General features: G+C 37.3%; 1 protein-coding gene and 1 long non-coding RNA gene across 2 annotated transcripts; one reads left to right on the top strand and one right to left on the bottom strand.

Annotated features, from left to right (window-relative positions):
• Window positions 1–97: 97 nt before the first annotated feature.
• Window positions 98–14,064, top strand: slc17a6b (solute carrier family 17 member 6b). Its single transcript, XM_058780355.1, has 12 exons — window positions 98–738; window positions 2,111–2,366; window positions 2,915–3,033; window positions 5,606–5,720; window positions 6,201–6,288; window positions 6,602–6,688; window positions 7,025–7,167; window positions 8,478–8,627; window positions 9,222–9,354; window positions 9,564–9,674; window positions 10,581–10,708; window positions 11,129–14,064. The coding sequence occupies exons 1-12, from the start codon at window positions 653–655 to the stop codon at window positions 11,468–11,470; spliced, it is 1,758 nt and encodes a 585-aa protein (XP_058636338.1). The 5' UTR covers window positions 98–652; the 3' UTR covers window positions 11,471–14,064.
• A 1,032-nt stretch (window positions 14,065–15,096) lies between these two features.
• LOC131543417 (uncharacterized) lies at window positions 15,097–20,117 on the bottom strand. The gene is made up of 2 exons (XR_009271907.1): window positions 18,712–20,117; window positions 15,097–18,366 (listed from the first exon to the last, which is right to left on the bottom strand). It is a non-coding gene; the product is annotated as an uncharacterized LOC131543417 (long non-coding RNA).
• Window positions 20,118–20,325: the final 208 nt, after the last annotated feature.

Below are 20,325 nucleotides of genomic sequence, written 5' to 3' on the forward strand. Positions count from 1 at the left end.
GTGCCCTTCATATACGCACAGAAAAACATCATTTGTCGCACGTGGAGCATAATTCAGATCATTTGAAGACAAAATCAGAGAAAATATGAATGGAATGTGAAGATTGTCCGCCCTCTCTAACCCCTCCCAAAGCAGTGGCACTCTGGCGGGAGTGATCCAGCGCTAGTTGGCGAAGGAGTCGCGGCGAGACTGTCGCTGACCTTGGTGCTGAACGCCACTCACATTCCTCCTAAAGCTACTTCACTGGCACTCCGCATCGAAGAAGTGACAGTGCTTTTCATGTTTTTTTTCCCCTTCTTAATTAACCATACGTCGTTTTTTAAATCCGTTTTTTTTTTACTCCGTCGATTTGAAGCGAACATTAATCGGTTGACTCAAATCTGAGATGGCATCGCGTGCTCTTATCGCGCGCGGGGCAGTTTATGAGTTTATAATTATGAGTAGACAGAGCCAGACCACTTCTCAGACCTCTCTTGTGTAGGCGGATTTTTTTTTCCCCCCTTCGCTCTGTGAACACCGTCGTGAATTTTCCTCATCTGTTTTACTGAATCCTTGATCCGCTGGGTATCGGTCCGGTATGCTCTGTCACCTCACACTGTGACATGGTACTTTAACATTACCGGGAAAAAACGAGGGATTATCACATTTGGACATGGAGACTCCGAAAGAGCCTGGTTTTAAGCCCAGCAAAGAGGGGCTGAAACAACTAGCGGGGAAGACACTGGGACACTTGTACAAGTAAGATATTTTAACATTATAAAATTGAATCATTCATTTTAAATAATACATTTGTGCGTGTGCTGTGGCTAAATGGATACATACACTATTGCTATATCAGAACAGAAAAATCACACATTTGCAGCGAGTTTAGTCTATCCAGTAACGAGTTTCCCCAGTCGGTTTTGGCGTCACGCCTCATGGAGACGTGAAGAAAATTATGTAATTCTGCATAATCTTGGGAGGAGGGGATGAAGCACGCGAGTTTTCCTATCTTTGAAGGTTGCCATTGTAATCCGGCGACTAAAATGCATTTACGACTGAATAGTAATCGTGCAATTAGAGGATTCCCTTGAGTGCAGCTTCTTTTTTAGAGACCATTCGCGTATTCCCATATACCTGCAAAAAAGATCACGATTTAAATCACATGAAAAAAATAAAATAAAATCGGGTTATACATAATTATTTCGTTGATTTGATGCTCATTTATATCGAGTCATTTTTTGTGTCTCGTAAAAAATCTTTGAAATTTATTAGATGAGTAAAAAAAAAAATAATAATAATAATCCACCGTCTCGACCATCTGAACGAATTGTTCTTTCGAAATTGAAATACCCTTTTCCCCGAGTACTACTTTTAATAAATGTGTCTCCTCATCTTTTCATTTTTTTCGTTTGCTTATAGTCATTTTGAAGTCTTTTCCAAAATATTGGGACATTGTCTCTTATTTGTTTTCTTAGATTTAAAAAAACTGAATTGACAATTATAGTGCACTTAATGTGCGTTTTATGCATTTTACATATACAAAAGATCACAAAATAAAATGTATTTTACTCCCGTCGCACTTGCCTGAAATGAAATTTGTTATTTTTGTAATAAAAATATATAAGCTACATTTTGATGCACATTAAGCTATTAGTCTCAACACAATATGTATTTTGATTATAAATAACTGTACGCAAATAACTCTCCTTATGGCTTTGGAATAATAATATTAAAATGTCAGTAAAGTTCGTGAATATCAGTGGACCTTAAGCCTGTGTGAATGTAAATAAGGTGAAGGTGAAGGGAATGCTGCAATGCGGTACAGTGCGCTTTACAGCAGCACACGAAGCCTATGTGGACTTTACATAAAAATCCTTGCGTTGAAAAAATAAAAATAAATAAAAAATTCTGTAGGCCATTTTAATGACCATTGTCTAAATCTGTCCGTGCAACTTAGAGCAAGCTACTGGTGGGGAATGCAAATTGAATTATTTGTTAAAATAAAATCTTGATTCGTTTGTTCCTAACTAAATATTATTGTCTTAAGTAATAAAGGTGGACTGTACTGTAGTCGTTATGCTGTTAGTGTTTTACAAGAAGTCTGACGGTTCTCTTCTGACTGATGCAGAGTGTTAGAAAGGCGACAAAAACCTGGCGAGAACATCGAACTGACCGAGGATGGACGGCCTGCTCAGCCCAAGGAGAAAAAGCCACCTTTGTGCGACTGCACGTGCTTTGGACTTCCGCGCCGCTACATCATCGCCATAATGAGCGGCCTCGGGTTCTGCATCTCCTTCGGTATTCGGTGCAACTTAGGCGTGGCCATAGTGGGCATGGTGAACAACAGCACCATTCACCTGAACGGGAAGATCATCATCAAAGAGGTTTGTGCGCGAGGAGCGCTTGGATTTTATGCGTTCGCGTCAGCTTCGTGACACACCCCTCACGAGCGTGCACACACATGCACACTGGCTACACTTCGTCTGGAAACTGCACAATTCATGGAAAATGAAAAGGAGAGAATTTAAAAGCACACTGACTTGTGTTTGTTTGAGAGAAGCTTAGTGGATCCCACTGTAGCTTGGAAAATATTGAAAACAAGTAGGCCACTCATGCAAAAAAAAATTGACCTTGGTTACTTGAATGTCATCGGCCTCAAATTGATTAACTCTTCAGCTGGAAAGTAATCCTGCGCGCTTGTCATTTCATTTTTTTTCCTGCACAATAATCAATATATATTTTGTTTGCTATTGTTCTGAAAAATAAAAGTTAACATTTTTGCCCTTAAATATCGAATTTATATTATTATAGCCAATATTATATTTTAACCTTAATAGAGGTCTATGGAAACGTGTGCATTCACATTTTCAATTGTCCCTAGCCTTTTACAGATAGGATTAGCAACCTGATATTTTCTGTTTTTCTCCATTAGAAGGCAAAATTCAACTGGGACCCGGAAACAGTTGGAATGATTCATGGCTCATTTTTCTGGGGTTATATTGTGACGCAAATTCCCGGAGGATACATTTCATCTAGATTGGCGGCAAACAGGTAAAGCCCTGAATTTAATAGTTTATTTATTTATTCAGATTATGATGATTATTATTGTTGTTGTTGTTAGCTCATAATGCAACAATAAATAATCTCCTTTAAATCCTATTTGGTTTATAGAATTTCCAAATATAATAGGAATAAAAAATAGTACCTTATAGATAATATAGGCCTACCTAATGTTAACGAAAGAACATTAAGTAGGCCTAAATAAAAAAAAAATATATATATATATATATTATATAATAATATTTTGTGTTATTAATTATAGGCTAGTATAGGCGTTATTTTAGTTTCTTACGGATGACAGATTTTGATGTTTTTTGTTTTGTTTTGTTTTTTGCTATTTTTTGTCAGAAACGCTGCAAACCGAGTCTTATAAAATAGACTATAAAACATCTGCAGCTTACGTCCTAAATTATTTCCAAACCTGCAGGTGAATCGCTTACTGTTACAGGGGCTGGCAAGTTCAAATGGGCATAGCCTACTGGAGAAACTCACCAGCATCTCCAAGTGTTCGTCAAAAATTCAACTTCGTGTTCTCTTTCTGAGATGTTGAATGTATTATTTAATGTACAAGGAGATTTAAGGAGGAGGCCATGTAAGACGATAATAAATATTTGAAATAATTAAAAATCATATAGCGCATGATTACAATGATAGTCACGACCGAATTAGCACTTCCAAATTCGAGCTGCAAAGCTGCAAATATTTGGTTTGAGCTCTACACAGCTCTACACACTTGGCGAACCATGCTGTATTATACAAGTGATGATTATTCATATCGGCGAATAGAACTGTACCTGCCACTGGAAGAAAAGGGGGTGATGGGAGGAGCTAATTTAGCAGACGTTCAACCCAGTCTTATTTATTTAGTTTGCAAAGACTCTTGGCTACATAATTTTGTATGCATTATTACAGTTTATACTGAGTTTATTTTGTCAGAAAAACGAACAAAAGAGATATTTTGGGAAACGTCCAAAGCATCCTACTAACTTGCTTCTCACGTTGTTATTTGAAGGCCATGGGCTTCTTCTCCCAAAAACATCGTAAGCCTAAATTGATCGTAGCGCCATTCGGTTTCAATTGGTCTGCGATGTAGGCTACTTAAGCTTACAATGCTTTTGAGAAACGAAGCCATGATCAGTTTCAAAGACGGCATATGAGACATCGCTGTTGTGGTTTTATCATTCTTAATAAAACAAACCTTAAGAATACTATTTTTATTGAAGCGTTCAAGGGGGAAAGGAAATCAAACAAATAAATCAGCACTGCAGACAGGCAGAAACAGAGAGAGAGAGAGAGTTCATTGCTATGGTTCATCGGCCTGCTTGTGTTTCCAGTGTTGTGTGAGTGGCAGAGTGAACGCTGACCCGTCGTGTGAGTTGTAGGATTAGACTGTGGGAGCGGGTCTGTGGGGCATTCTCCACCTGTTAATGAGATCCCGGGGGAAGCGTGTCTAATCTGCTCAATGAGGGGGGCATGGCAACCAGCCCCGGACATGTTGCCAGAGGGTTTGGCCGTACCTCATCTATCACACAACAATTTATCAAAAATAAAACTGCCATGTCGGTTGCTGGAAATATGTTCACACAATTTGTGCTCACTAAAGAATCTTTTTTTGACGGCTGGCCAACAATAAATGAACGTTATCAAACTAAAATGCTGTGCAATTTTAGGCTATAGTGCTGTTAACTCAGTAGGCTATAAGCTACGTCAAATATTTGACTTAATTGTCGTTGCAGAAATTATTCAACAGTTCACAGTTCATATTTGGGCTATTGGTCGGCGTGATTGAGATCTAATAGAATCAGCGAGTCTCGTGCTGGAGAACTCCCTCAATCCGATTAGCGCGTGCCGGTGGGAGAGAGGTGAGGGGTCTCCTGCTCTACAACACGGGAGGAAAATTGGAAATAAATGGAAGGCCATATTTCCTCTGTGGCAGTGCTGGCATCACCAAAGGCAACGACCCTGTTGCTGTTTTTTCTTAAGAACAGGAAGCAGATATTTGAATTGTATGTTATATATTGGTTGTAATAGTGTGTGTGTGTGTGTGTGTGTGTGTGTGTGTGTGTGCGTGCGTGCGCGTTTTTGTGAGAAGTCAGGACATAAATTTGTATAATGACAAAGGTATGACATAGGTATTACAAGATGAAGGTGACTTTTCAGGACATTGACCCATGTCCCCACTTTTCAAAACGTTTATAAATCACTCAGAATGAGTTTTTTTGATATGCACAGTCTCCTGTAAGGAGTAGGTTTAGGTGTAGGGTTGGTGTAGGGCAATAGCACATACAGTAAGTACAGTATAAAAACCATTACACCTATGGGATGTCCCCACTTTTCACATAAACGAACATGTGTGTGTGTGTGTGAAGAAATTCTTGGAATGTTTTCTCTCAGCGATAAAGAACATGTCTAACTAAAATGTTAGCGCGGCAACTGAAATAACACGTAGCTGAAACTCGGGAAATAATTACATACAACTTACATTTTCACACAAATGACTTGTTTCCCCCAATTTTATAACATAATGGTCAATAATTCAGCCGTGTTTCCATCTGTTATTCAGGGTTTTTGGCGCAGCCATTCTCCTCACATCCATATTGAACATGTTCATCCCCTCAGCTGCACGTGTTCACTATGGCTGCGTCATATTCGTCAGGATATTACAAGGGCTTGTCGAGGTAGGAGAGTACGATTTTCTCTCATTTTAAATGCTTGTTTGCTAATAACGATCTAATATCATAACTCTTTATAGGTTCATATCTAACATTTGGGCTCTTGCATTTGGTAGATAATTTCTAAAAGAAAGAAAGAAGAAGAAGAAGAAAAACATTTGTAGGAATTATTCCTGGGAAAAGCCCAAAGCCCTGTAACAATCGTTTGTGGCCTGAGGATATTTCTGTGAGAGTAATAACCCGGGCGTTGTCTTTAGCACAGCTATATTGATCTTTAGAGGCGCTAATAATGTGTGTGTGTGTGAAATAGACAACTAGATTACTTCCATCACGCCAACAATCTATATTATTCTATTATTTTTGTAAATATTAATTTGCATTTATTAGATGTAACTTTAACTACTGCTTAAGATTTTATTGTGATTTGAAAAATTGTCACACTTCTTTGTGATATAGAACTGATGTGTATTATTATTGTTTTTCTAGGGTGTGACCTACCCAGCCTGTCATGGGATCTGGAGTAAATGGGCTCCCCCACTGGAAAGAAGCCGTCTAGCCACAACCTCCTTCTGTGGTAATCTTTATTCTCGTTAAAGCAAAATAGTAGATTCGTGAGTAATAAAGAAAACCAATGCCATTATATGTTTTGTTGCTACCTTGGTGCCTCATTATTGTGTGCATGTTAAAATTTAAAGATACATTTGTTGTTTATCCTCAAGAATTCTAGGAAACATTATTTATGCATGAACTGGATTTTCCTGTGTTGTTTTAATGCATATTCTGCAAGTGGTTTTGAGGCATTCGGAAATCTTCTTTTTTTGTTTAAAGACAATTTATTTCAGAGATGTCCTTTATAGCTATTCCCAATTTAAACTCCTCTTCTGTAGGTTCCTATGCTGGAGCGGTCATTGCCATGCCTTTGGCTGGGATCTTGGTGCAGTACACAGGCTGGTCATCGGTTTTCTATGTCTATGGTAAGAGAGTTTTTTGTGTGTACCGTGTGAGCCATGGTTATGGTGTAAACCGTCATTGCGTGAGTGTGCTTAACGGTCTTGATGAGTGTATTTTAGTGAGTGTAGTATGGATTAACACCGATGCTGGGTATTGATTTTTCCTCTGATGCTGCCATGTGTCTATCCTCTGTGCTGACACTGAATCTGTTTGTCACTGTGCCAAGAATTGGCATGTCCTCTCTGGAAAGCAATGAATTGTAATCCATTTAGTTATATGAAGAGTTTTCAGTCAGTCTGCTTCTTTTGTGAAGTTTTGTTTTAAGACCCAACGTCTAAGAATTGTTTGTTTCCTTTTAGGCTGTTTTGGGATGTTCTGGTATATATTCTGGATCTTAGTGTCATATGAGAGCCCAGCTGAACATCCCACCATCACGGCTGAAGAACGCTGCTACATTGAGGAGAGTATCGGCGAGAGCGCTAAGCTGCTAGGTCCTTCTGACGTGAGTGACCGCAAACATAATCTTGCTCCACTCTTTTGGCTGGATATGTGTAATCTCAGAATATAATGGGGTTGGATAGCACAGAAAAAAAGGCTTGATTGTTGGATTCAGGTCCTCTTTTAAGAGATGTTTTGACTAATGGCATAATATCCCCTCTCATGCAAACCTATAATTAAGGACCACTCTATAATTATCTATAATTCTAATGCCCATTTATTGCTTATTGACACAAATCTACTTCACTTATACTATGGTTGTGGCTTGGAAGGTTGTACAGTTTAAGAGTTCAGAGCAAATTGTGCGTTATACAAAGAGTGCATTTCTCTTGGCTAATAATTGACACAAAAGATGGGAGAATTTTTGTAACTTTCTTAAAGTCACGATGAAATAGAAGTAGCAACAGATATTTTGTTCTGTATTGTGACGTACGTCTAAGTGTAACAGATTATCAAAAAAGACTTGGGACTTGGTTCTATGCATCTGTTGTTGATTGGATTTTGAAATGTGGGTTGCTTTCAAAAGTGATGCAGCTAAACACAGGCTTGCAGTTTAAGGGGACTAAATGATTGGAGAAGTCCTTCGTGTGTCACCAAAGAGAAGTCTGTCATTTTGACCGGAAGGCCCAGTTACGGCATTTTGATTATACATTACAAAGTAAATTTAAAAAATGAAACATGCACAGAAGTACTGTTCACAATAAGATATATTGTATTCATTTAGAAAATACATAGGGTGAATTTTCCTTTCATATCAACTTTAAGATTAAAAGCTGAGACAAAGCCCTCATTCTCTCACTCCATTTGCAGTTACTGTGAACAAATCATTGCTGTAATTTAAAAGTGTAAAGCTTAATTTCAATAATTTGTGATTTTATAGAGGGTAAATCAAAGCACAGAGCAAATTTTGTCAGGATGCCTTGAAAAATGAAAAGATAACAGGCACATTTCTTTGGTGATCAAACTTTTATGCATATACTTATTTTTTAAATATTTGGCATAATTTTGAGGTAGAGGACAATATTTGTAGTGTCACTACGGGTCAGTAAAGGGTCATTTTGTTGCCATGGTGTTATATGAGGACATCTAATGAAATCTGTAAGTTGAAAGTACCAGCAAAGGCCTATCAGAAAGGTCTTGTTTTATATAAATATTTATGTTATAATTTGACAAAATTAGTTAGCCATTTTGTCTCAGTGTGCATTTCTCTGGTCCTTGGTCTTCTTTGGTGTAAATGCCATGTGCTCTCAGGGAACATCCGTACTCCCCACGTGTAATTCCCTCCACGTGTTGCAATACTCCTTTCTCTTACAGAAATTCAAGACACCTTGGAGGCAGTTTTTCACATCCATGCCTGTCTATGCAATCATTGTGGCCAACTTCTGCAGGAGTTGGACCTTCTACTTGCTGCTCATCAGCCAGCCTGCATACTTCGAGGAGGTGTTTGGCTTTGAGATTAGCAAGGTAATTTCAGTTTACCTTTCATATTGCATGCATTTAAATTGGTATTTGTTTTATACAAACTGGAGAATTATTAAAAATTTGGGTCAAAATGGCTAGCCTTGGTGTCTAAGTCGCATATGATTTTTGTCTATAATTCCAGAGTGCATCTGTAAATGGGTGACCTTTGTCATTCCCTAAGGTCTGAAATAGGTTGATGAATTATTCATTGTGAATAGTTCATAATGAATAATTCATTAATCACTTATTGGTGATTTAAGTCTGTGCTCGCATCTCATTTTGCTCTTGTTTTCTCACCTCCTACAGTTAAACCTTCAATCATGTCTTTACATCTAGTTACAGTATTAACACACTAAGGGTGAATGTTGCATGTCAGTTTGGTTGATTTTTTGGAAGACATTTATTTATCAGATTTATCTATTGTAATTAAGTCAAATATTTTATTTTATTAAATTGGACCCTTTTCTCTTTTCTGTGGTTCAACTACATCCTAAAATTCCACAATATCAACTAACATTGGTCAATGGCTAATGCATTCATTCTGCAGTGTGTTTTCAATAAGATCCTTCTGAGCCTGACGGCTGCTGTCTTATTCAGGTTGGCATGCTGTCAGCCCTGCCCCATCTGGTGATGACCATTATCGTACCCATTGGGGGACAGTTAGCCGATTTCCTCCGTAGCAAAAACATCCTGTCTACTACGACGGTTCGGAAGATCATGAACTGTGGAGGTGAGTGCAACCTACCGCAAGAACACTATGGACAAGAACTAGAAGGAATGATACAGCTCCTATATGACTGAATTCTGGTTAAATCCGTGTAAGCTAGGATTTTTAAAGGAACGAATGAGATGCTAAATGTTAATAGTTGTAGTAATAATCATATTATTGTCTATTTTAGCTTAGTTTGTTGACTATCCACTTGTGTTTATCTTTCACAGGCTTTGGGATGGAGGCCACTCTATTGTTGGTGGTTGGTTACTCACATAGTAAAGGAGTGGCCATTTCATTTCTTGTGTTGGCTGTCGGCTTCAGTGGATTTGCAATATCAGGCAAGTCTTTGGGGAAACAATATGTCTGATTTAACATTTTGCCTTGCAAACCTTTCATACACAACAATGACAAGAAAAAGCAGTAAAATAAAAAGCAACCATCCATAGCCAGGCAACACTGCAAATAATGGCTTATTTCTGACAAAATAGCATGTTCTCCTTTTATCACTCAAAAACGGTCTTCCTCCGCTGCAGCTTGGAAGGAATAAGTCGTTCCGCTGGACTTTTTAAATAATTCATACACACTGTCCCTTGAGAGCAGCCTCACAGGCAGCACATCTAGACAGAGCACTCAGTAAGGGAGGGGCTAGAGACTCATCCGCTCTACAAGATGGCTGCTCTTTCTATTTTTAGTCTGAATCTCCAACATCATGTTAGAAATACAGAAAAACGTGCACTCTTGATGCAGAACCGAAATGTGCAGATTATACAAGAGGAATGCAGTAGTTTGAAAATGTCATTCTGTAATGTGGTTTGTTGCAGTGTTATTTTAGTTTTTGTTAATAGTTTAAACTAGATTTTATTTGTATTTTAGTTTAAGTTTTAGTCATTTTGGTTTAGGTTTCATTAGTTTTCTTTTTCATTTTTTTGTAGTAGTTTTTATTAAGTTTTAGTTTGTAATTTTAGTTTATTCAATTTATTTTTAATTGAATCGTTATTTTAGCACTTCAACATAAACAAAAAATGCAGAAATAAGTTTTGTTTTTAATATATATATATATATATATATATATATATAAAGTTTTTTAATGTTTATTTAATTAGAATTAATGAAAATGCTTCTTTTTTTTTTTTTATGGTTTGTTGTAATTAATTCAGTGCCAAAAACAGAAAAAAGTGTAATCTTTTACAGTTATTTCAATTTTGTCTGATGTTAATGTGATGTATACGTTTATTGCCCATCAGGTTTCAATGTCAATCATTTAGACATCGCTCCTCGCTATGCCAGTATCCTCATGGGAATCTCTAATGGAGTGGGAACTCTGTCAGGAATGGTGTGCCCTCTTATTGTGGGAGCCATGACCAAACACAAGGTAAGACACCTTAGATTTTCAGGATTTTCTTTTGCATTCTAGACGTTCAGTACTATATATTTGGATTGGATGGATCTTAACTTGAATGAATGATGTTTAGTTGCCCTGTGGTGGATTAGAAGGTAATTTGAGAATCACAGCAGATTTGTTGTCTTGATTTTGTTTGTTTGTTGTTCCAAACCTGATGTATTATTATACCTGAAATATATATATATATATATACATATATATATATTTTTTTTGTGATTTTAAATGATTTCATGTTACAGATTTTCAGGTCTCTCTGCCTACTTGTTATTCATTGCCAAAAGTGCTCAGATTTATCAGCATTAAGCCTATGTTTATTTCATGCGTTATTCTTGAAGCTCCCAGGAGTTTCTTTATGTCAATGAATTCCTGACAACTCTTTCTTCCTTTCAGAGCCGAGAAGAGTGGCAGTATGTGTTTCTTATCGCTTCCCTGGTGCATTATGGCGGTGTAATCTTCTATGGCATCTTCGCCTCGGGGGAGAAGCAGCCATGGGCAGATCCAGAACAGACCAGTGAAGAAAAGTGTGGCTTCATTGATGAAGATGAGCTAGCTGAGGAAACGGGGGACATCACCCAGAGCTACGGTGCCCTGGGAGGTCCAGCCAAGACCTATGGTGCCACTACGCAGTTGAACGGCGGATGGGCAGAAGGATGGGATAAACGAGAGGAGTATGTACAGGAAGGTGTGGAGGAAGGGGGTTACGGATACAGGCAGGGTGGGGATTACTCCTAGACCTCGCAAATACACACTATCACACACACACACACACACACGATGCACACAGCTATACATAAACATTACGTGGCACAAAAAAGTATTTGGATGCACTCGGACCCTAGTCACAACTGAAAATGTATAAATTCCATTGCATTAAATAACAAAATGCAAGTGCAATCTGCAACACATCTGCAATTTGTCTTTCTGTGCTTTTCTTTAGTGGGTGTATGAAGTGTCCTCATTTTGAAATGAAAAAATCTATGTATGTAGCTATATATTAAAATATATAAAATAATATAAATATGATATATCGTTATATAATCTAATATAACAAACTTGTTTTTGTAAAATGTTTAGCTTTAAAAAAGTAGCGTTTTTGTTATCTAATCTAATGCAATGACATTTCTACATTTTGAAGTGCAACTTAAGCATCCAGATACATTTTGGAGCCACTTTACATACAGCACAGGATAAAAAAAAAAAATGCCCACACTGTAGATTTTGTAGTGTCTGTGAGTTCTGAAAAAAGATGATCAATTAACATGTAAAAAACCTAAAAATTGTTGTATGTTTGCACAAATTTAAATGATCAAATCCTACATTTAAATATGAATTTAAATGAGTCAATTATACAAAGGAGATATTACATATCAAAATTGGCAGACTGTAAATGTTGTATGTATTAAAACAGAGTAACGTTATTTCAAGTGCAATCATGTGTAATATTGTGAAACCAAGTTTTTCACCCCATTATTCCGAGCCTTTGCTACATAGAGAAGCCTGTAGAGTTAGTCAGGCAACCGGCTTCCAGAACCGAGGCTCTGGAGTCATTCATGGAGAATTACTGCTGTAGAGAATTCCAACCAAGCAACTGGTTTCCACTGTCTTTTTTCTGATTGCACTGAGAGAGCTGTACAATGTCATTTAACAGCACAACAAAGTGAATTTGTTTATACCTCATGATGTGTTACTCGTCCATCGTAGAAGTCACGGTTTTGAGAGATTAAAGAGGACTTTGGTCTTTGACACTGCAGAGAAAAAGCACAGTTTTTTAGATGATGAAATAAAAGCAACAAAAGTGTTTCTCAAACTCAGCAGGCTGTTTCAGTCGTATCCGTATATATATATATATTTTTTGGATGGTGCTGTTTAATTTGGTGTTTGGTGTAATAGATGAAACTTGGGAAGGGGTTCGATTTTAGATAATTGGAATTGCAAGAGCTACAAAAAGCAAAAGCACAGGGTGTCAAGGCTATAGACTCCTTAATTTCCATGCCATCGTTTTAACTCCATGCCATTTTGACATCTGTGAATGTTAGTTATGCATGGGTCAAAACTGTTTTCATTTTTACAAATGTTTTTTATTTTATTTTTTTATTTTACTTTGACTGTATTGATTTACTTTACTAAACTGTTACTGTTGTGTCCATTTCTTTGCACAATTAACCAAAGGTAACCTGTAGTGTGGGATTTTAGCTGGGATGGGGCAAAAAGTTTCCATTAAGATAACAAGGGAGAACCTGTGAAAAGGGCTGGTATAGTCCTAGCAGCAGGTAATAACCATATTCAATGTACAAAGCAATAAATCTATGGTAACAGTTACTTAGCAGTCACTCATTCAAAAATATGTAACACATTAGCACATTTAACTGTAATCATTTTGGTTCAAGTGTTTTTGTGATGACAATTAAAAAAAGAGAAAAGATTAAACAACTACTTACTGTTAATAAATATATATATATATATATATATATATAAATATATGAAAATATATTTAGATTTAGCAAGAGTCCAGTGCAACTCTTTTTACAGTGAAGAGTTTGTGTGCTGGACCCACTCACCAGAAGAGAATGATTCTTAAGTGCCGCCTGCAGCTGCTTCCTGTGTGAAACTCTTACCGGGGTCCTCAGCTCCGCAGGCGGCCGCACCTCTGTAGTCGTCCTGTGTGGTTGCCAGTGGTTGCTTTTTGAGAGTATGTTGTTGTCGGGAATCCTTTACGTTAATCCTCTCTTTTTGTCCTTCCCCTTTGTTTCTGGTCTGTGTTTTGTCTGTGGCTAGAGAAGCGCTCCCTTGCCTCCCTCTTTTCTCCTTGCATTTTCCCACTACTGTTGCAATATTCAGTGACACAAGGATTGTGTGTAAAGGTATTCAAAAATCTTCAAAAATGACAGTAATTTGCCTGATGATGTTGAGGTACCTTATTCTTGTTTCCTGCCTAAGAGTGAAGTGTGAATATATGCTTCCTTTGCTTTGTTACTGTAAATGGAGAGGTATGTCGATGTGAAACTGAAATGCTCTATATAGCCTTTTTTATATAAAATTATAACAAAATGTACTTGTCTGTGTTGTTTTACTGTGATTTCATTAAGCTTTGCAGGCCAAAGACTCCCTGCTTAAAATTGTGTCAATTTTGCTTCCAATATTGTAGATAGATGGTAACCAATATTGGTTTCTGATTACAAAGTACTTCATCCAGCTGCTGTACTGTATATCTGCATGTATGTAAATCATATCTAAAGGTTTTCAGCATTGGTTATCCATCACCCAGCTAGCATATCTGCCTTTCCTTGCTCTAGTAAAATCAATATGAGGGTCCTGGGAGATCAACAAAACCTATTGACCACACAAACCTCCTAATGGAGGCAGGAAGGAGGGGCTGCACTTAGAAGCTATTTAGAGGATGTGTTCAGACTCCTCTCATCAGCATCTCTCATGCAGGAAACCTACTGCCCTCCTAATACAAACCTGCCTTCCTGGTCTTGTGTATCATTACCAAAAACAATTTTTTTTTTTTTTTTAAATGATGGTATTAAGTTAGAATTTTTTTTTTTTTTTATAATTTTATAATTTAGAGCATTCATGGTGCCTGATTAAAAAGTATAAACATTTGATATTTAAGTCTGACAAAAGAATGGTCTAAAATAATGTTATGCCTGTTCTTCAGCATAGACATGGACAGGTTAAGTATGTTTGCGTCTGTGCCTGTTCTTTCAGATAGATACAAAACAGTCTTCTCACAAATGGTGCTGCAGGTTCAGACAGAAGCACATCCCTGCAGAACACCACAGTAAGAGAGGTGCAAATGAGACACTCACCTGCCAGGGACTGGCAGACACCGGCCTCACTAGCTTTAGAGGTTTTGACCTTGGCAGTGTTTTTGCCTTGGTGTAGGACATCTATCTATCTATCTATCTATCTATCTATCTATCTATCTATCTATCTATCTATCTATCTATCTATCTATTCATTATCTATGTTGCAATGTACAGCAGAGGAAAAAATAATATTTGCAGACTTGTGAGTTTCATATGCTCGGATGTCACAAACATCCTCCACAACCTGGAACACAGCCAAGTTGCCCTGTGCATTCAGTAGGGCATTCAAAGTCAAGCTCCTGTCCCGCCGGAGGGAACCGTCACAGTCTGGACGATGTCCAGCTTTGCCCTTTCTCTCTGTTACATTGTGTAAGTCAGTTACTAATTGGATAACCTTTCTTTCAGCTGCTGATTTACAATATCAGATTGACTGAAGAAGCACGTTCACACTTGGATGAACGTAATTGAAAGCTTGTCAATTGAGTGTGGACGTGTAATTGCTCTAAGTGAGGTAATGTCCAAACGCCACAAAGAAAGATGCACAGGTTACTATTTTAACAGAAATATTTATTTAAAACTCACCACCCTGATACCATGAACAGAACCACAAAGTTGGAGAAATAGCTCAGTTTTAATAGTTAGTTATATAACAGTTTTAATTGTAATACTTAGTAACTTTTTAAATAATAACCATTAACTTCTATAATAATGAAATTTTAACTCGTACTACCACCACTACTACTAAGTTAAAAATATAGCTGCTTTCTATGAATGGATGAAAATCAAAGAATAAAGTAATTTGATGTTTTTTTGACAACTTATTGGTTTGCAGATTCCATGTTGAGCTATTGTTTTTGCTAATTGGACAACCAAAATGAGCCCATCACTTGTGACCCTATTACATGTGTTTACTCCGGTTCTGTCAGGCGTAACCGTCACGGTTGTCCAGCACAGATTGCAGTCCACACCCACCTCACTTGGTGTTCATTCAAGCTTCTCATTTATATCTGTCTAATGTCACACTGAGAATAAAGATGAAGAGCGCACACAGACTGTACTGGCATAATGGCAATCTTATAAAATAGGGTGTTTAGATCATTATTTTAAAGCATCATTGTAAGTATAAACCTGTGTGGTTTCGCTGGTGTATGTATTTTTGTTGGTGGGTGGAGGCGCTTGTGCATCCACTAGTGGGGGGCAGGTGTTGCAGTGGTCTCTTGGGGCATGGAGGGGTGGTGTAGTGAGACTGAAATCACTCTTTGATGACAGGGGCCTGCATGAGGGCCCTGAAGGCTTGCATCAACCCATAAATATCTTCTGATCCCCTCATGGACAGGGGGCAGGCGACTGGTTGGCGTATCCAGTGTTTCGTTCTCCGTTGGGAGAAGGAGGGAGAGGTGAGGGTGGATGTCTATGTAATCCATCTCATGTGTGAGGGGGGAAAACAGTGAATGAATGAGCTCTCATATTAAAACCGAATAAGACCCTTCCCCCACTGGCCCAGCTCTCAGTATCCTCATCAATTATTCCACATAGTCATTAAAATCTCGTCTATTCCAACAGAGCATATAAGCAAATGGAAAGAAATTTTTATGTAGTCTTTATTAAAGTGGCAAGTGATATGTGGTGATGTTTACCACTACCTCAGTCCCAACACAGACAAGTGAAACCGTTCGATTCAGCATATATGTAATATAAAGCAGAGGGAGCATCTGGGCTTTCCCACTCAGCTCCAAGCTTTAGAGACCACCTGACTGCAGGAGTGTTTGTGTGGGTGTTTCTGTGCATAGCCTTGGGTGGGTTTTTGCGTCAGTACTGCATGACATCCCATATTCACTTCCTGTAATCAAGATTCACATCATGTTCAGGTGCTGAAAGAGGAAATCTTGTGGGTGGGGAAAGTCTTGCTCGTGATACAGGAAGGGCAAGCCTACAGCTTCATATGAATTCATAACGATGCATTAAAATTATAAAAATCCTGTAATAGAAATTAACAAATGTGTCTGTTATATTCTGTCCCAGCAGAATATAACACATGTTCTTGCTATATGTTCTGCTGGGACAGAATATAACAGACACATCTGTTCATTTCTATTACAGGATTTTTATCATTTTAATGCATCAACATTAACACTCTTGTAGCTCCTAGCAAGCTTCTAGCTGTTTCTATTCACTGCATTCTGCAAAGTACATAATTAGGAAATTAGGGATGGTAAATTATTTTAAAATTAGGGTTTTCTGGCCAATAATGATAAAACAATAATTATTTTCATATATGGCTGATAATCGTTAAACAGTCATTATTAACAATTGAAAATAAAACAATTGTTTTAAAGGGGTCATGACATGGATTTTTAAATTATTTTAATATGTTCCTTGATGTTTACTTATAATGTGTAACATTGCGTAATCAAGTGTTAGCCACTGGATGCCAGTGGGCGGGGCCTATGATGTCTTGCTCTGAAGGCAGTTTTTTATGCAAATATTTGTGCCCCCATGATGTCATCGTGCACCTCAGATCCAAAAGAGCCATTTCTGGAGCTTGATTAAATAAATCCTTTGTTTATAATGAGTAGGACGTTTTAAGCTATGAAAATTTCAGGATGTTTTAATGGTACAAAGACCTCTTATATACCAAAATATCAAGGCAAATTTGATTTCTTGTGTCATGACCCCTTTAAATGCTACAAGTGAATTTTGGCATCACAATACTAGCCTATAATATACAGCTTAAAAATAAATATTCATTTCAACATTCGCTACAGATTGCATTTAGTGTATCAATATTATTAAATATTAGTGTTTTTTTTAATTAAGTTAGTTCTATTAGAAATGCAAATTTACAATAATCCAAAAACATAACAAATATGAAATATCAATTTATGAAATATATAAAATGAGCATGCTCAATTACATATCAAAAATAAGCCAATAACTCCTGGGGTAACTCCTCTAATATGTTCTGTTAACTGATGAGCTACATTTTGGATTCATACATAATATGCAGTGGTGCTCCTTACCATCATCTGAATGACAGACTGAGTGACAGGGAGGAGAAAGAGTGACTGAAAGACTCAGGGGAGATGCCTGACCTTTAAAAAGCCAGTCCACAATGAGAAGTGCATCCCGCAGAGGGGCAGGACACATCCAGTGGAAACAGCGCATAGGAAATGGACATTATGTTGTGTATATCTGTTATCTTTCATACTGTACACCTTATGTTTGCAAATGGTTGTATAGTTCCTTAATGTTTTGAAAGCGCTGTAAAACTGCAGATGCTCATCAAATGTTTTACATGTGTTTCCACGAGAGAAAATATTCACATATAATAAGAGAACTTTTTCTTGCATAAATGACAGAATTACAAAAATGAAAAACAGGGAGAGATTTAGAAATCAATTAGTGGAGTCATTCTTTGTTTGTGGTGGTGGGTATGAATGTGTGTGTGTGTGTGTGTGTGTGTGTGTGTGTGTGTGTGTGTGTCAATGCTGCCAGACTGAGCTTTATTTACTCAGCTCTCACAATACCCCTTCACCAGATGGGAACCAACAGAGTGAGGGGGGAAAGTGAGAGGAAAAAAGACAGGGAGAGAGAGAGGAAACAGAGGGAACGAGAGGAGTGGGAGGTGTGTGCCCCATACTCACAGCCATGAGGACTCCTTTGTTCCCCGTCAGACCCCTAGTGCAGCATGGCAGGGTGACACAGGCTGGCTGTAAAATCTCATTAAAAAAGAGAGAGACACACAGGCCTCAAGAGGGCTTGAGATCCCATTAAGACGTCGGCATACAGACTTCAGTCATACGGTGCCGAGGACTCCTGTCAACATGCATGTACAGAAACATCAGGGAAAAAAGCTAGACTTTTCAGGAACAAAACACAGTAAAACTGAAAATGGTCTCCAAGAGAGAGCAGAGCATTCTGAAAGGATGGATAAAATGTTTATATATATATATATATATATATATATATACATATTTGTTTTATATATATTCTTACATACAGTACAGTGTTTATTCTCTATATCCAATAATTACAAATAAACACAATTATGTTAGATTATACAAATACAATTACATTGTATATGGTTCATATATTAGTTTCATTAATATAGATACACACACAAAAACACACGCATGCACACATGGTGCACTGGCTTCCCACCTCATGGGCCTGATTATTGATTTCACTCCTGTTGTGTAGACACCTCCTCTGCAGATTTGATTAGTCACACAGAGGTGACAGAGGGGAAGTAAAGCTCTTAGATTAGAGAGTGTTGACAGAGAGAAGTGGAGAGGGAGAAGACAGGTTGAGATGGAGAAATAAAGAAAAACAGTTCAAAATTTTCCTCTGATTGATCACATTGTGCATGCACCTAATTTTGGAGTAATACTTTGATGATCTTTTTGTGCTTAAATTAATCTGCATGTATTTATTTATTTGAATATGCTGTCATAATGCATTTAATGCTTTAATATGTGTTGCAGGAAGCAAGAGATCACATTATGGCACCTGCTGGTTTTACAGGTTTGATGTCATTATTAATTACTTCATGGCACTTTGCTGTCTAATGCACTGATGAACTGACTAACTACTTTCTTATTAATGTGTCTTTTAACAGCTGTGATAACACACACATATATACAAATAAATTTCAATACAAATTTTTAAAAATTCAAATAATATTTCGTTAAATCGCATCTTCCCATGCGTGTTTGTGCATGTTTCACAGTGAAAGAGTGTTAAATTACACACCCTGTAAAAAGCTAAAAGTGAAAATAAAATCTCCAAGTGTGAGCACAGATCTCAGAAAGCTCTTGGGAGAGTGCTTGTGCTTGTGCTTAACACTCCTCTTTTTATGACTTAACACAGTCATGTTAAATATAGAAAAATCTGCAAAGAAGACCATCAAGATGGGGTTAGAAATTGCATTGCAGTGTTAACTATTTCTGAATATCTGAAATCAGATTTCAAAGAACCAGCCAAGCGTGGACACTTTGGCAGTAGTTTGAGCTAGAAAATTTGACAAAGAGTAAGTGAAGAGATGTGGGCTGTGTTTGTCTGCAAACACTTTTTGCCCTGCTCTAGCAGGACAGACATTAAGTTCAAGTTAACTCCAAGCAGAAATATGTTTAATTGGATATGTCTGTTGCGGAAATGCTGATTTTAAAAGGTTTTTATTTTCAGAGGTCCATAATTTCTGAATTAATTTTGGTCTCTATGTTGATGCTATGAAATTAACAGTCAAAGCCTACTGATCATATGTAATACACACATTTCTAAGGCCTTTAAATTACATGATCAAAACTTTGCTGAAATCTCTGTTATACACAATCTACTACACACCTTTCTATCGTCTGAATTATATTTTATATTTTTTTAGCAAGTAAAAAGCCTTTTAATACAACCCGGATTCCGGAAATGTTGGGATGTTTTTTATTTTATTTATTTGAATAAAATGAAAATTAAAAGACTTTCAAATCACATGAGCCAATATTTTATTCACAATAGAACATAGAGAACATAACAAATGTTTAAACTGAGAAATTTTATACTTTTATCCACTGAATGAGCTCATTTCAAATTTGATGCCTGCTACAGGTCTCAAAAGTTGGCACGGGGACAACAAAGGGCTGAAAAAGCAAGAAATTTTGAAAAGATTCAGCTGGGAGAACATCTAGCAACTAATTAAGTTAATTGACATCAGGTCTGTAACATGATTAGCTATAAAAGGGATGTCTTAGAGAGGCAGAGTCTCTCAGAAGTAAAAATGGGCAG

The sequence above is a fragment of the Onychostoma macrolepis genome, chromosome 07, assembly GCF_012432095.1.
Source record: "Onychostoma macrolepis isolate SWU-2019 chromosome 07, ASM1243209v1, whole genome shotgun sequence".
In the NCBI taxonomy this organism is placed as follows: domain Eukaryota; kingdom Metazoa; phylum Chordata; class Actinopteri; order Cypriniformes; family Cyprinidae; genus Onychostoma; species Onychostoma macrolepis.

What these genes read in the sequence shown, in the direction of transcription:
- slc17a6b (XM_058780355.1), top strand. Translation starts at nt 653, where the DNA reads ATGGAGACTCCGAAAGAGCCTGGTTTTAAGCCCAGCAAAGAGGGGCTG. An exon ending in TCTAGATTGGCGGCAAACAG is followed by an intron (nt 3,034 to 5,605) that starts GTAAAGCCCTGA and finishes TCTGTTATTCAG; the next exon opens with GGTTTTTGGCGCAGCCATTC. An exon ending in GAGCCATGACCAAACACAAG is followed by an intron (nt 10,709 to 11,128) that starts GTAAGACACCTT and finishes TCTTCCTTTCAG; the next exon opens with AGCCGAGAAGAGTGGCAGTA.